Source organism: Typopeltis vanoorti, chromosome 6, assembly GCF_054136105.1.
Source record: "Typopeltis vanoorti isolate ZY-2024b chromosome 6, IOZ_Tvanoo_1.0, whole genome shotgun sequence".
Classification (NCBI taxonomy): domain Eukaryota; kingdom Metazoa; phylum Arthropoda; class Arachnida; order Uropygi; family Thelyphonidae; genus Typopeltis; species Typopeltis vanoorti.
The window spans coordinates 46,235,424-46,252,908 of NC_143554.1; the positions used below are offsets into that span (position 1 = coordinate 46,235,424).

The 17,485-nt window shown below is 33.5% G+C and overlaps 1 protein-coding gene across 1 annotated transcript in view; it reads left to right on the forward strand.

Annotated features, from left to right (window-relative positions):
• LOC150105429 (26S proteasome non-ATPase regulatory subunit 11-like) overlaps window positions 1-17,485 on the forward strand; it is a 324,220-nt gene that overhangs the window by 248,102 nt on the left and 58,633 nt on the right. Inside the window, exon 9 of the mRNA XM_090393957.1 lies at window positions 3,496-3,621. Coding sequence (XP_090250083.1) covers window positions 3,496-3,621 — 126 coding nt within the window. The remainder of the gene's footprint in view (window positions 1-3,495; window positions 3,622-17,485) is intronic.

The following is a 17,485-nucleotide window of genomic DNA, read 5'->3' on the forward strand; positions in this document are numbered from 1 at the left end:
TAAATATATTATTTATTATGCCATTTACTTTGACAAAGTTTGATATTTTAGTGTCTGTCTTTTTCTTCTTTGTATGATAGATCACATCCCAAGTATCTGAAAGTGTTTACTTGTTCTAGTATTTTATTATCTATCTCTATTTTACTTCTTATTGGGTTTTCTCCTTTGAATGCCATTATTTTTGTTTTTTCTTTGGATATTGTCATATTATATTGCTTTGAGATATCATTTAATGATTTTAATGAATTTGTAAGTCATCTTCTGATGTAGCTAATACTATTTGATCATCTGCAAATAGTAGTGTATCTATCTTCATTTGGGGGGTCTTTTGTATACCAAATGGGTTATGCTGTTTCCAGATGGTTAATATTTCATTTATATATATATTGAAAAGCAGAGGTGAGAGGGTACATCCTTGTCGTACACCTCTTGATATATCTTTCCATTCTGAGGTGTGTTCTAATTTAACTGCTATTTTATTTCCTGTATATATTTCTTGAATAGATTGTAAAAGTTGGTTTGGTATGTTTAAATTGGTTAATATTTTAAACAATTTTTGTCTACTAATTTTGTCAAAAGCTTTTTCATAATCAATAAACGCCACGTGTTTCTTCTTGAAATTCTCTTCTCTTTTCTATTAATAATTTTAAAGTAAAAATTGGATCTATGCAGGATCGGCCTTTTCGGAAGCCATTTTGTTCTTCTAGTAATTTGTTTTCTACAATGCTGCTTAGTTTCTCTTTTAATATTCCTGCATATATTTTATATCCTGTATTCAGCAGGCTAATTCCCCTATAATTATTGCAATTGTCTTTATTTCCTTTTTTATAAATTCGGATGACCAGTGCTTTTTTCCAAGAGTTTGGGGTTTTTCCAGACATCCAAACCATATTAAAAAATTTCAAGTCTTTCATTAAATTTTTCACCTGCATTTTTGTATAGTTCTATATTTATATTGTCTTCTCCTGGCGTTTTCCTATTTTTCATCTTCTTTATTATATTTTTCAGTTCTAACATAGTGATATTTTCTATTAGGTCATTCTTTGTCTTATAAAATTTTAATTCATTGTTCTCATCTGTCCAGAGATTTTGGAAATAGGTCACCCATTTTTCTAAATCTATTGTTTGTATTTTTATCTTTTCCTTTATTTCTTTATTCATGTATTTTATTACTTTATAGGTTTTGGGTTGTGGCTTAAATAAATCCTTTTCTAGTTCTGTTACGAAATTGTTCCATCTTTCTCTGTTTTTTTCCTTACTTCTCGTTTTGCAATTGCACTATTTCTTTTATACTCTATTTCTGCTTCTATTGTTTTGGAATTTAGCCATTTCTGGTAACTGTCCTTTTTGGTTTTTATTATATTTTTTATTTCTTTGTTCCAGTCTTGTAGTCCTCTTTTTCTAATCCATTTGTGCTTTATTCCTAAGGTTTCTGTTGCTGCTTTTGTGAGAATTTGTTTCAAATTTTCCCATTCATCTTCTATGTCACTTGATTCATGTGTGGTTTCTGTTTTTAAGTTTGTGCATTTCTGATATTATAGTCTAACTTGAGGATCCTGTAATGAAGAAATTTTGTAACTTGGCTGGTAAGAATTTTCAGTTCTATGTGTTTTTAGCCACTTTGGCTTAAAACGAATTTTTGCTGATACCATATAATGATCAGAATTTAATTCAAAGCCTCGATATGCTCTTACGTCTAAAATTAACTCCGCTAATTTAAAATTTGTGATAACGTAGTCAATTACTGATTTGTATCCTCTGACTGACCAAGTATATTTATGTATTTCCTTGTGTTTAAACATTGAATTCATTATTCTCGTTATTATAAATGACAAAATCGCGCAATCTCCGACCATTTTGATTACATGTATCTTCGCCAAATTTACTTATATTTGTTTTGTATTTTTTGTTTCCTATTCTGGCATTTAAATCTCCTGCTAGCAGTAAATAGTCAGTTTTGTTTGTTTTATCTATGGCATTCTGTAATTCTTTATAAAATATATTACTGTCTTCTTCTTTTCCCTCTTTTGGTGCATATGCACCAATTATTGTTATGTGGCCTCTTAATGTCTTGAGTCTAATTTCTATTAGTCTTTCATTCAAATAGTTGTAATATACAATATTGTTCTTCAGGGATTTATGTACCATAATCATTTTACCTGCTTTTGCTCTTTCTTCTTTTCGATTAATTCTCTTCTCTTTTCTATTAATTTTTTTTTTATATAGTTGTTTGTTTCTTTTGTACCTTTTTGTTTTTTCTTTGTTTCTGTTACTATACATATCTTTATGTTAGCTCTTGGTTTAGTTGTTTATCAAGTTCTTCTTTGTGTGCAATGCTTCTCACATTCCATGTTGCAATCTTCATTATGTGTTCCTTTTTCCAATTTCGTTTACCGTTTCCTGGGTTGTGGTCTTTTCCCTGACAGTCCGTCCGGCTTTTCTTTGCATGAATCTTTTTTCTTAATGACCTTAATTATTGTTTGTGAGATTCTTCAAAATGACTGATTTTACCATTTGCCCACTCCTTGTTCCATATCATATATCAAGACTTCTGACAAAATGACACACTTTACAGCCCAAGATTTTATTCTTAACATACAGCCACTTGTTTCTCTCGCTGAAGTCATTTTTCTGCAAAAGTGTCCAACATTCGGGCCAATCATTATCAGAATCTGCTTCCTTTTGACCACGTGGATCTTCGGTCTTGGTTTTGTATCCTCTTCACCAAGTGTATTTTCAGTGCTAGTTTTCTGTTTTACAGGATCACAAGTAGATTCAACAATTTCTGCTTCTTCAGCTTTCCTTTTTTTTTATCATTGGCATAAAGTAACTACTTATTTTACTCATTTTTAACAATGATTGCACTGATTTTAATTAAAAATTCACTTAGACACCTGCCTGTTGCAGAGTGAATGTTGAACTGATAAACTGATATTGGAAGCAATCGGAAGTGAACACAACTTCCTCTTTCCGGTTGCGTACCAACCTATGAAACAGGAAATCAGGGTAACAACTTATGAGTAATTAAAACTGAAAATTCAATTTTTGAACATAGTACCATCTACCAGAATATTAATAATACATTTTGCTGTCAATAAATCGCAAAATTTTAAAAACTTAAGAAAAAGGTGCCGGTACTGCGGTAAATTTCTGGCAGTACTGCGTATCGCCAGAAAAAAAGCACTGGGTATGCCTATGTATATTGAAGTTTCTGCCATAATAATTTATATGAACAAATCCACCTGGTGATGTTAGCCCTTGTTCCATATCATATTGCTTAACAATTTAAAGTCAATCTTACAGCAATCCTCATCACTATTCAAAATTATACTGTTAGGCTTATACAGCAGTATCAGTTTTCAGATATTGGTATTCAAAATGTTTATTTATATGAATCATAGCAATAAGACTAAATATAATTATTAATATGCCAGAAAATACAAATTTTTATCATTCAGATATAACAAAGAAAGCTCATAAAAATATCTATTTTAGGCCTGTGTACAATATAGGAATGAACTTGATGAAGACCCTATAATAAAAGCACATTTAGGTACTGTATATGACAACATGTTAGAGCAGAATTTGTGTCGGATTATTGAACCTTATTCTCGAGTACAGGTAAGTCAAAATTGAAAAGAAAAAGAAAAAAGTAATTTACATTATGTCTAGTTTAATAATACTTAATTTTTATGGAAAATAATAAAATTTTGATTATTTATTCAAAAACTGGCATAATGATTAACAAACAATTCCCCATTTATTTTAAGTAATGTGTCTTTATTATTATTTATATCGGCACTCCATGGAGTCAAAAGACTTATAAAGAGAGACCCACTCGATATATAGAATGGTAAAGCCTAATCAGCTGTGTATACTTTTGCATTGTAAAGTTCAGTATTTATTTTCAGTACAGGCAGTCCTTGATTTATGGATAGATGGTGTTCCAGAGAACCATCCATAAGTCCATTTACATAAATTGGATTGACCTCCAAAGTTATTTAGTGTTGTATTACAAGAATGACTGGAATAACAGTTGTGGAAATTTATAGGTACTTTGGAACTTGGTCAGTAATGATTTAACAGCTGTTTCGGAGGATCCAGCAAATTGATTTTTGAGTGTTCAATTATTTTTCCTTGTGATTCCTGCATACAGGAAGAAAAAATGGTTGTGAATCTTGTAAAAGAAAGTGGAAAGAAGTAACACGTGTGTTTTTATTTATTTTAAGCCATTAAAGGAGGAATAGTAGACAGTGTTCAAATTTGAAGATTTTGTCAAGTCTGAACTTTTTTGTATCTCTAAGAATAGGAAATATGCAGTTGTTTCCATGATAAAGTGGTTTTCAGAAGAACTGTTTCCACCAAAGAAATAAAGAAACTGTTTCTTTCAAGAGAAGTGCAGTTAAGAAATATGTTCTTTTTTTAGCTGGTCTAATTTTTGGTCCAAAAATTAGATAAGATGTGATTTGTTTGTGTTTTCAGATTTTAATGTATGTTTCTGTTGTTGAAGTAACATTCAAATTTATATTTTTTCCAAATGTATTAATATTATTAAAATGGTTTTCGTTTTTTTGATATAGAGGGATGAAGACTCAATTTACTTATTGTTGGAGTTAAGATAGAATTTTTGAGAATATATAGTGAAATCGCAGCAAATTACATATATCTAAGATCTTACTTTTGTGCTTAGATTTCAATATAGAAATCTGATAATATAATACTTCAGAGCCTATTTTTACATAAGGCGAAATCGATGATCAAGATTTAATAGTTTATTCACAGATGTGCAAACTAGAATATGATTTAATAAATAATACTTTTTTTTGCAAATAAATAATGAATTAAGCTTTTTTATAAATAATGAATTATACATTTTACAAATAATAAAAAGTTTTAAAACCTTCACTATGATTGAGAAAATTCCACATATTTTATTATAAATCTTAGATAATGGAAATATTCGAAATATGAGGCATGTCCAGAAAGTAAGGTCCATTCAGAATTTACTGCCAAATGATATGAAAGAGGGGATCGCACATGCGTGGTAGAATAGTGACTCATAAGGTGCTCATAAGCTAGCTAGCTGTTGACTATTTTACTTTCATTCCATTATTGTTTTTTGCCATCTATGAACATATGAATACAATGAGTGCTGTGATAAAAACTCCCACCAGTTGCAAGGTTTGTGGTGTGATATGGTTTTTGTTGGCAGAAAACAATAGTTCTGCAGAAATTCACCGACAACTGTTGCAACAGTTACAGTAAAGTTAGGCAGTGGTGCTCTTTGTTTAAATAAGTGTGCAACAATGTTCATAATGAAGAGTGCAGTTGCTGTCCGAGTGTGGCGACAAATGATTTTGGAAAAAAGTGAATGGAAAAATTCGTGAGAATCATCATTTCACAATTAACAAACTTTATTTTCAATTCCTTGAAGTTTTATGCACAGTCATTCCTGAAATTGTGATTACTGGTTGGCCTAGCAGTTAGAATTCCTGCTTCCAAAGGCTCAGAGTTCAAATCCTACTATGGGTATGGATTTGTGAAAGTTTTTAAGTAGAAATGAATTTCATTTATCTGTATGAGGCCACCACCTTGCTTATTTTGAAGGCCTTGAATGGCTTGAAAATGGTTAATGTTTGATCTCTAGACCAGAATCCCTGGATTGTATAAAAATGAAACCCCTTACCTCACCCATGGTACTAATATACAGGGTGTTCGGGATAAATTTGACATATTTATAATTAATTATATTTTTCCGTAAGTTACATGTATTAACACACACTTCTCTTCATTTAAGTTTGGACCCTTCTTCATTCATATACAAGATGTCAGAAAGGATGGATAGCTGGAACCCACCTGAATCATGGAAGAGAATAACTTGTATCATGATGATTCGTGCCCGCCATCAAAATAAGGATATTACGACTGCTGCCCAATGCTCCCTGAATACAGTAAAAACAATCAGGCATGAACTAGAGACTTGCAATGGTGACTACGAGGATGTAGCAAGAAGAAAGATCCCTAGCAGACGATCTGATTGCGTTCGTACAGCAGAATTCCTCGCAGATCTGCAGGAACAGGTGTTGAAGAACCCTGGCATTGGAATTCGGGCTTTGTTCGTGGAGTTGCTAACTGTAGTCAAGCCCTGGATAACAAGGGTAGCCAATGGTAGGCCTTATGTATGGCAGCAGGATTCGGCCCCTTGCCACACCTCTGGGAAAAGTCAAAAATGGTTGTCTGAAAATTTCTACGACTTCACCAGTCCAAATGTTTGGCCTCCAAACTCCCCAGACCTTAACCCCATGGATTATTTTGTATGGGGCGCAGTTGAAAAAGACACCAATCGCACTTCCAGTAATACAAAAGCCCAGTTAATGGATAAAATTAAAACAGTTTTTGCGGCCCTTCCCAGGGAGACTGTAGCATCAGCTTGTTCGAGGTTCCGAAGCAGAATTGAAGCTGTGATCGATGCTAATGGTGGTTATTTTGAGTAAATCTTGTTGATAGTATTGTAATTAACTCTGCCTGTAATGTTTTTTTGTCAATTCATTAAATTTAATAGATACAAAGAAGATTTTCTTTTTCCTTACGAAACTGTCAAATTTATCCCGAACACCCTGTACTATAGGTTTATATTACCACTTTTTTGTGGATGGGAATCTCATAAAAAAAAATTAAAAATATAAATGTAAAAATTTAAATTACAAATAAATTTAAATTAAGTATTTCATATATATAACTGAAAAGTTACACTTGAAATGAAAAGTCAATTTATAATTGGTTAACTACACATGTGTAGTTAGTTATTCATTTACATATAAGCTCTCTGCTCACATTTCTAATATCGAGAGAGAGAGAGTTCATTGGAGACTTCAATAGTTTTGTGTTTAAAATTGATTGGACTTTATCAGGTGTGTGTGTTTAGGAAATAATTCTTGGCTGACTGTTCCTGCATTATATATATATATATATTTTTTTTTTGTCACTAGAGTTCACTGCTTTTTTGCTTCATGTAGGATTGTAAATTTCAGTTTTTTTTTTTTTGAAGGGCATTATTAGATATATTCAGCAACATTTATATATCTAGGTTGGCCACACATACAAAGGTTAGTAAATTTAGTGGAAGGTAAATGATAATAATATGACTACACCTCAGCTCTTGTTGATGTGTATTAATGTATTTAATAAAAATAATTGCTGTCCACTATTATACGTATTATGGTTGTTGCTTGTTGCAATTGAAGTTTATATTCTTTCAAAAAAAAAGCTTGAGGTAGTTAAAAGGGTTGAGGTTTTAAACAATGTTGCAATACATTATGTAAATTGAGTGTGGAATTCAGGTGAATGCTGAGGACTGTCAAACTTATGCAAAATAATATACAGTAGTATCTCGCTAATCCGAACTAATAAAAACTGTGATCGTTCGGATTAGCAAATTTTCCCCCAAGAGACAACAATAACTAGCGTTTAAGACAAAAATAATCAGATTCTAATGGTACATCAATTTAATTTGTAAATAAATGAAGTAACTGATAGGAAAAAAGCTACTGTACTGTAATGTAAAACTTAAAAAATAATACAAGTTTATTTTAGTAAAAAAATTTGTTTGTATATATATATATTTTTGAGGATTCTGATTTAATAAAATTGCATAGTTCAATTTGTGTAAAAAATATCACTTTCTTGTACACAACACAAAACAAAAAGTTTCACAAAATAACACACAAAGTAATGGAAAAGATTTTTCCATGACGCTCGAATTGCTTCAGGTTCAAGGCTTCCCAAGCAGCAGCAACTGAGAATGCTACATCCTTCAAATTTATATTTTTTATTGATGTGGTAAGGTCATAATTTTGGGAAATTACATTTAAAAGTAGGTCTTTACGATCTTTTAATTTAATGGGTTTTTTATTTCTCTGTAAAAATGTCACTGATTTTCTTTTTCTTCTTGGAAGCTAAACTATTTTCGAATGCTTCTTCTCGGAGCTGCATTAGCAATAAAATTTTGTGGAATGGCGTATCATTCTGCTTAGCCCATTCTACGCACACGTTAAAACTGCAAACTGCCTCTCCATGTTGTACTTTTTTTTTTCTTAGAGTTTTTATTATCATCATCATCATCTTCTAATTCATTCTGCATCGTCATATTTATAATTTCAGCATCTAATTTGATTTCGAATTCATTTTTGATTCTACCTGTAATTCCTTCCTTAACATTTGTTTGTGAAATATCAACATCTGGATTTATATTTTTAACTAAATTATGCACATTTTGAATTTCCTCTTTTTGTATATCACCATAGTTATCTTGGTAAATTCTAAAAGGCCACAGTTTTTTCAATGACGCTCGAATTGCTTCAGGTTCAAGGCTTCCCAAGCAGCAGCAGCAACTGAGAATGCTACACCCTTCAATTTATATTTTTTATTGATGTGGTAAGGTCATAATTTTGGGAAATTACATTTAAAAGTAGGTCTTTACAATCTTTTAATTTAATGGATTGTATTATGTTCTGATTCATTGGTTGCAACAATGGAGTACAGTTTGGAGGCAAAATAATGGTACACAAAATAATAATACATAATAAATAAAACTTTTTTTTCTTTCAAACCACAGTTCGGATTACTGGAGGGTTTGGACTAAAGAGATTTTGATTAGCGACGATACCACTTGAATATATATATATATATATTGGAATAAGGACATTTGAAAAGATGAATATTAAAACAAATTATTAGTATTTGCTATTCTTGGCCAGAAGTTATATGCATTATTGAAACTTGACCTAACAGCATTTCATTGTGACAGAAAGGCATTTGAGGCATCATATGAAAAAGAGGCTAAGTACAAAATATATAGTTACTTGCTACTGTATACAAGGGACCGCAAAGAAGAATGGGGAGGAAATACATCAGGCAACTTCAGGGACAGATAAAATGAAGAAAGATCACACATAGGGAATCAAATGGAAATTATACAGCTACCAGGAGATAATTGTCTGAAACAGCATGTGATAAGGGAGACTTTGGGGATTTGAAAATGATAATTTGGCAATAGCATAAGAAGATTTATCAGTAGCCACATTGCCTCTGATTAGAAAAATTCATTGTTCAGTATTGATTGGGAAGGTTTTTTCCAAACGTGGAATTTTCAGTTAAGAAGGGGTATGCTCAAAACTTCAATGTAGATGATTATGCCAAGTTCCTGAAGCAATGCCAAGCAGTACCATGGCATAAAAATCTCCAAGAGAAAGATGTTGGCAGTATCAAGGAGATATTGAAGGGATGTTTGAAGGAACAAAAACAAACCGTATACTTGTCATCAAGTGGATAAATCAAATAGGTGGATGAGTATCAGCATTAAGCAGGAGCTGCAAAAAAATAAAATGTTGTAGATGCTACTTAAATGGAATAGCTTTAAGCCCATGAGCAGTACAACAAAAAGGCAAAAGGGCAACCAGTATAATATAAGTGAGGCAAAATCAGACCATCATTATCATCAATACCCGATGTATTTATCCCAAGGCGTGTACAGGATACTGAGGTGGCACTACATGATTAAATTTACATTATTACTAATCTGCTATCAACAGTTTTCCTCCAGAGAAGTCTTTCACTTTCCAGCACTCCAGTATTGTTAAGCTTGTATCTTGTATATATATATGTGTGTGTGTGTGTGTATGTATGTTTTCCTGATGATGACCTCTTCAATACAGAGGTCAAAATGTCGATTGTTACTTGCTTAATGTTAAGTAAAGTAATTATTCTAACACGTAGAAAGTTTTTTAATTTGGGTATACTATGTTAAAGATACTAATTAATATCTTTAACATAGTATACCCATTTATATTAATAAGCTTATATTAATTTTATAAGCTAGGTTTTAATCTTTTTTTCCCATGTGAAGCAAACAGACAAATAAGTCAAGTTTGTGCTCCTTTACTATGAGTTGCATCAGATTTGAACTACATTCAGGCGCAAACTTGACTTATTTGTCTGTTTGCTTCACTTGAGAAAAAAGGAATTAAAACCCAACTTATAAAATTGCTTGGTATCTTTAACATAGTATACCCAAGTTAAAAAACTTTCTACATCTTACTCTCATCCGGAGATTTGTATTTAATAAGGTCAAAGCACCTTGTGGCAACTTGTTTAAGTAAAATCTATAACCTCTGCATCACTTCAACCTTGGCATATATGGGTCTGGCTCCCACTGATGAGACCTCAATAAAGGTTGAAACTGGTCTGGGTAGTGGCCCTTGCCTTTAGTGCATAGCATCATACATCTCCACAAGGGGATGTGCTTTGCATTAGGGGGAAATACTAAGGAAAGTGATCAGATCTTACTCCACCTTTACTACAAGTTGCCTCAGACTTGAACTACGTTCAGGCCCAAACTTGACGTATTTGTCTGTTTGCTTCACTTGGAGAAAAAAAGGGATTAAAACCTAGTTTATAAAATTGTTTGGAATCTTTAACATATTGTAACACGTGTTGTCACCAGAAATTCTTCACTATGAATACTGACCACTGTGTAACCACAAAAGAAAGAATAAAAACATGTGAATTGAGATTCATGAAGAGAATCAAAAAATGCACATTGTTAGAGCAAAAAAGAATGAAGATATTTTAAAAGAACTAGAAATAAAATCAATATAAGAAAAACTAAAAAAATAAACAAAATTGGATAGAACATGCAAACCGAATGACCAACACTAGATATCCTAAACAATTAATAAAATGCACTGCTTGGAAAGAAGTCAAAGGACACCATAGTATGAAGAACAGCCATTGCTCCCTCCTAAATAAGACTTTCGCTGTGATGACTGCAGCAATTCTATGGAATATACTTTCTACAAGCGCACACACACACCATAGCGATCGATTGGGATTTTGGACCGTTCTTCCTGTAGGCATGTAATGAGATTCTGGACTGTTGTGGAATAGACATCCCTTGACCTTACCCATACTCCAGTTCATCTCACAGATTATCAATAGGGTTGAGATCAGGGCTCTTTGTAGGACAGTCATGTGTGGTTCATGTGCACAAACCATTCAGTTACAAGAGCAACCTCTTGACATGGTGCATTGTCTTGGTGAAAGAGACAATGGTCAGTTCTGTAGAAATGCCACAAGGTAGGAAACATTGCTTTGTCCAGAATGTTCAGATACTTCTCTGAATTCAATGTTCAGAGATTGGAGCCAAAACAGACCACACCATCACGTAGCCGTCTCCAAATTTCATAGTTGGGGTTATGCACTCCCAACTATGTTGTGAAATGCCTAAAACACTTCTATGGATAATTGTGGAATAGACATCCCTTGACCTTGTCCACACTCCAGTTCATCCCACAGATTATCAATAGGGTCGAGATCAGGGTTCTTTGTAGGCCAGTGATATGTTTCATGTCCACAAACCATTTAATTACAACAGCAGCCTCTTGACATGGTGACACATTTTTTTTTTTTTTAAATATATGTGGGGGTTACCAACATATACATTTTACATAGTTACATACATCTACATATACAACATTTTATATATATACATAAACATTTACAAATACATATGGAAACATAATTAAGTATGAAGTAAACAATTAAAAGTGTATCATCACTGAACAAAGTTTTAATTTTTATTAAGGATGTACATTATCACTTCTGTTATTCATTATCTATATGGATAACATTATGAAGGAAAGTTGTATTAAACATGATATCAAAATTGGAGATATTAATGTCAGCTTTATGCGGATGATGTTATACTTCTAAATAAATCCGCTACAAGTTTGCAAGATTCCCTGACTAAATTGAATAACTGTTGTAATAGATATGGTATGAAGGTCAGCAATAACAACACAATGAAAATAGGCAGAATAGTTGAAAACATCAACTGTGTTGTGAATGGAAAACCTGTGGAACAAGTAAAACATTTCAGCTACTTAGGCACGATTTTTAGTGAAGATAGTAAGTTAAATATGGAAATAGACAACAGAATCAACAAAGCTGGTATAGTAGGAAGTCATTTGAATAAATTCATATGGAATAAGAGAGAAATTAGTCAGAACACTAAATCAGCTGTATACAAGACAGCATTCAAACCAGTTTTAACTTATGTATCCGAGAGCTGGGTCAGAAGTAAAACACTTGACCAAAGACTAGAGACCGCAGATGTGAGAGGCCTGAGAAAGATTAGAGGTGTGAATAGATGGCATCAATGGCAATATCATATTAAAAACGAGGATATTAGGAAAGAACTTGACATTGTCAGCATCCAGGAATGTGTTAGCAGAGCTAATCTCAGGTGGTATGGGAAATTAAACAGAACGGGCAAGGAAAGATTAGCAAAACAAGTGTTCTCTGCCAGGTTGACTGGAAAACGACCCAGAGGAAGACCAAGATATAGGTGGATTGATATGGTACAAAGTGCCTCAGACCTAAGATCTGATAATGTTGGAGTTCTTGACAAGTAACAGACTCATTTGGAGGAAAATTGTAGATAGTAATGATATAAATTTTCATGTAGCACTATCATATCCTGTATACCCCTTGAGGGAACATGGCAAGAATATGATGATGATGAGGTATCAGTGTCTGATTTGCTGTGGGCAATTGAATGGGTATGTCGCCCTCCCACACACACCGATTCATCTGCCCACAGTAACTTTTATATTTTATATGTATTCCCATTCATCTGCCCACACTCATTAAGCTCACCCCACAACAAGATTTTTAGCACCGTTGGTGCCATGGGCAAATGAATGGAGAATGTCAGTGCTGTCCCGCTGAAACCTTCATTCATCTGCCCACAATGATGTTTATCTTTAATCCCCATTCATCTACCCACATCAACTTTTATATTTTATTTGTTATCCCCATTCATCTGCCCATACTCATGAAGCTACCCCTACAACAACTTTTATCTTCACGCACTCTCTGATTCGACCTGCAACATGTAAACCGTTCCATTCGCTGAGTGCATTGTGAGACGAGTGGAAAATGTTGCTCTTATCTTACTCCATTCATCATAATATTGAATATGAACTTGACATCCATGAATTCCATCATGGATAACATCTCTTGTCTCCTCCAAACCATCCCCTGCATATACCCAAAAATTTGACTCAGAACATCCCAAATCCATTAATGTCCACCCGTCCACACATGCACACTTCTGGCCGATACGACTCGCCTTTTCTCCCTGGCGAGTTTTCGATAACCAGCAAAAAAAAGTTAAGACTTCCTATTATGCGAAGTCATTCTCGATATCTATAAGCAGTCCAAACAAAGGTTTCAGTCGCAAATTACCATACACGTGGTCGGGCGCATTTTCCTACCAGCGACCGTATGGCATATATACCGTACGCATGTGATTTGTACTAATCATGTTATGATGGTGGTTTTAATTATATCCATCCTGTTTTATCCAGAGGCACAATGGGGTTATCGTAAATCTGGCAGATTCATTAATCGTGTGATGGTTTTATTGATATCCCTCCTGTGTGCTGCTTGTATTCGTTACGTTGTGATGTGTGTTTCTATACAATCTATGACCATACGGATGTTGTTGTCTGCATGCGACTGATTCAGTGTGCTCAACTGCATATTCTTGCAAGCGACCATATGAGATACAGAACATTGCTAAACGGGACGCGTGTAGCTATCCTCCTCGCCAGCAGAGCAGAGCTGAGCCTCACTGTGATGTCACTTTGTGTAACTGTCGTTTTATCCCTGATTTTGTAAATGGATTAATTCCAAAACCAGTAAAGAGAATAATCAGAAACTTTATTCCAAATAAATAATATGATATAATTATGTTACTACTTACTTTTAATGAGATGGTTCAGCTTCTCGGCCTTTGCAGAATTGCTGGACATCTGGTTCAATATTGGTCAACTTCAGTTAAAGATCAGCACACACACACAAAGACGATTTCTGTATTTTGTTTTAATTGAAGGAGCGATGAAAATCCTTTCTTACAAAGATAGGTTGGTGAAAACCGCATTACAATTTTCAGTTCTTCAGATAATTCGGAAAATTCACTTCTCACTGAAGGTGAGGCCCAGAATCGAGCCAAACCAAGATCACAGAATTGCATTTAAAGCCCATGTGATTTGAAAACTCAATTAACTGTTCTTTTTTTGATAATGAAAGGTTGTTCTCATGACTATAAGCCTTAAATAGATCTCGAACTCGCAGAAATTTCTTATAAAAGTTGCTCAGAAAATATATTGCAAAATTCTGTTTCAGAGTTTTGAGGTGGTCACAAACCCTTTCCAGAAATTCAGAATCAACAAAAAGATCATTTTCTGTTAAAAAGGATTCCAATGTTGGAAAAGGTGCAAACTATCTGTCTTTTACATAACTAATGCATACCACCAGTTTTTTTTTTTTTTTTACTCGAATGCCTTTATTTTTTTATTTGTAGGCATCAAGAACAGTTAAAGAATTTCCCTGAATGGAGAGATTTAGTTCATTTAATTTCGAAAAAAATGTCTGAAAAATAGGATAGTGTTGAAAACCATGCTTTGTCAACAAGGAGTGATGCAAAATTAGAATTAGATTCATTTACAAACAGTAAAACTTTGTGCTTTAATTGAAATAAGCTTGTTCATACTTTGATGGAAATCCACCGAATTTCAGAATGAAGCAGAAGTTTTATATATTCACTGTCAATTTCATTGCACAATACTGAAAATAACCTGTTATTTAGCAGTCGAGCCTTAAAAATTGACTAGCTTTACAACGTTGTATAGTACAGTTTTAAATTCTGGTGGCATACCTTTGGAGGCCAACCTTTCCCTGTGTGTGAAACAATATACCCGATTCACATCCGGAGCCACTTCTTTCACCATAGAAACAACTCCCAACTATGCCTGCCTGTAAGGGTGCGAGTTCCATCTGAACAGAAGCCCATGCATTTTTCCTACTGGATCCCTTTGTGTATTATGTAATTATTGAGTGTGTGAAATATTTCTTCTCCAGTTGTTCAGGATGACAAAGTTGTACAAAACAGAATATCGTCATGAATGTTGTTATCATGCACATATCTTACGTAGCATATTAACTGCACATCATCCATAAAATCAGTAGTCTCGTCTACTTGTATTGCATAATAAGGGCTCTTCTTAACTCTTTTGATTAACTGAGATTCTATGTGCCCTGCCATATCATTAATTCTGTGACCTACAGTATCATTGAAAGAGGAGTCAAATCAACATCTTTTAGTAACTTGTTGCCAAACATAGGTTTTTACGACATCTCTTATAGCTGGAAGTAGTAAATTTTCCCCGATAGAATGAGGCTTCCCGGTTTTCACTATGCGCAAACTTAAGAGATAGATGCTTCCAGTGCCTTGCTATTAATCGAACCCATGGCCAAAACTACATCTTTCCCATGATTTAATGTCACTAAGCGTCGCTGAAATTGGCTTTTTTTTTTTTTTTTTCAATTTGCTTATTTTTCACATCACAATGTTGTATAGTTTCTAAATGTCGGAGTTTCACAGGTTTCATGCACTCATTCGACAACGCTTCATAACGCAAAACACATTGAGGTTTCTGTTCACTTTCATCTCCACACCAAGTAAACCCGAATTCCAAATATGAACTGTTATATTTCCTACTGTATTTTTTTCCTTTCAACTGCTTGTTTCTTCTACTTTAATAGTATCAGATTTACTCGCCATTACAACACATGTATCACAATTAGGGTTAGTATCACCTGTTTCGTTTGCCCTTCTTTTCAAAGTCCTAGTTCTAAGCCACTTTTCCATTATTAAAAAACATTCCCAAAAAATATAAAAATATATAAATATGGCGAGTTAACTCACGACACACTTTGTCCAAGTATCACTTAGCACTTCTGAAGATATACTGAGCGTTGGTTGAAGGAGGAAAACTTTCGATAATAAAAATCAATAAATAACAAGCAATTGGTTGAAATGTGGATAACACATGTTCACATCAAATCTGACAAAACAGCAAGGGAAAGCGGAAGCAATAAAACTATATTGTTTTCACTTCACCCCTCTTTTATTATTCGTCATTCTGCCGCTAAATCTACCGGCAGAATGACAAATAATAAAAGAGAGATGAAGTGAATAACAATATAGTTTTATTGCTTCCACCTGTGAACATTCTGTTATTTGTTGGTTTTTTAAGTTTACATTTGATTTCAATAATTTTTACTTACTTATTCAATTTTAATTTGTTTGGATAATTAAAAAAAAATTATTTAATTAATTTGTCTGCCTGCGGACCACCTGTCCCATTATCATGGACCACAGGTTGAGAAACAATGGTGTAGCATGATTCGTTGCTCCATAACACAGCTTTCCAAGCTTCCCAATCCCACTGTACTGCTCTTTGCACCACTGAAGACAATGTTGTATATTGGTTGGGGTAACATGGGACTGCAAAGTCTTATCTTGGAAACCCATATTATGAGCCTAGGTTCTAAATGTGTTTGTGGAGATTCATGTTCCAGTCAATGCCTAGAATTCTGTAATCAATGTGTTGGCTGAAAAATGGAGGTTTTTATAATCTTTCATAGCACCTTACAGTCATGTGTGGTAGGTTGTCCACTGCAGGTAGTACTTGCAGTTGACTCCTATACTTCCATCTCACTATGGCATTGCTGATTGTTGACCTGGGTAAGCCAGATTTGTCAACAGTTTGCCAAACAGATAGGCCTGCAATATGGCATCCAATAACAATGCCTCTTTCAAACTCTGTCATTTTCCTTCTTGCAACAATTTTACCCAGACAAGTTGCACTGATTTGGCAGCATCATCATATTCCTTCAATTTATACTCTATACAATCACATGACTTACATGGCATAGTTCACCTTGCCCATTGGAGTGTCCATCGACCTCTCCAAGCAGTATATAAACCAACTGGAAAGATAAGGCTGAATAGACATCAAAAGAGATAATAGATTTAAAATGAGACAAGAACAGATCCCAAGGTCTATATCCATATTTAGCATTATGATGATATAATACGCTGTTTTGCTTATAGAAGTATATGAAGGTGGCAGAGTTGTTTTGTATGGTTTTATGGAGTGATTTTATATCATCTCTGAACCTGTGATTCATGTTGCTCATTTTGTAATCTTTGATATAGAGATAAGTTAAGATTTTATTTTTATGGGGAAGGCACCTTTGGATCAGATGTGCCTTTTGACTATAGCCTTTTTTAAATTGAAAAAAATTAATGAAATGATCATATATAATTATTTGCTGCCTTTGTTGTATTTTTGAAAATTATGATCTTTCAAACTTGAAGTAGAGATTGTAGATAGTGATGAGTGAATGCATATAAGTAGAATAGTAAGATGGAGGTCCATTAAATCTTAAAATTTAATATTAAAACTTGTAAAATGATAAATATTATAAGTTTAAAAATTTAGAACTTAAAAACTAATAAGTAAAAATATAAAGTTTTTTTTCCCCCCCTGATGACAGCTTCTTGAAAACAGCCTTA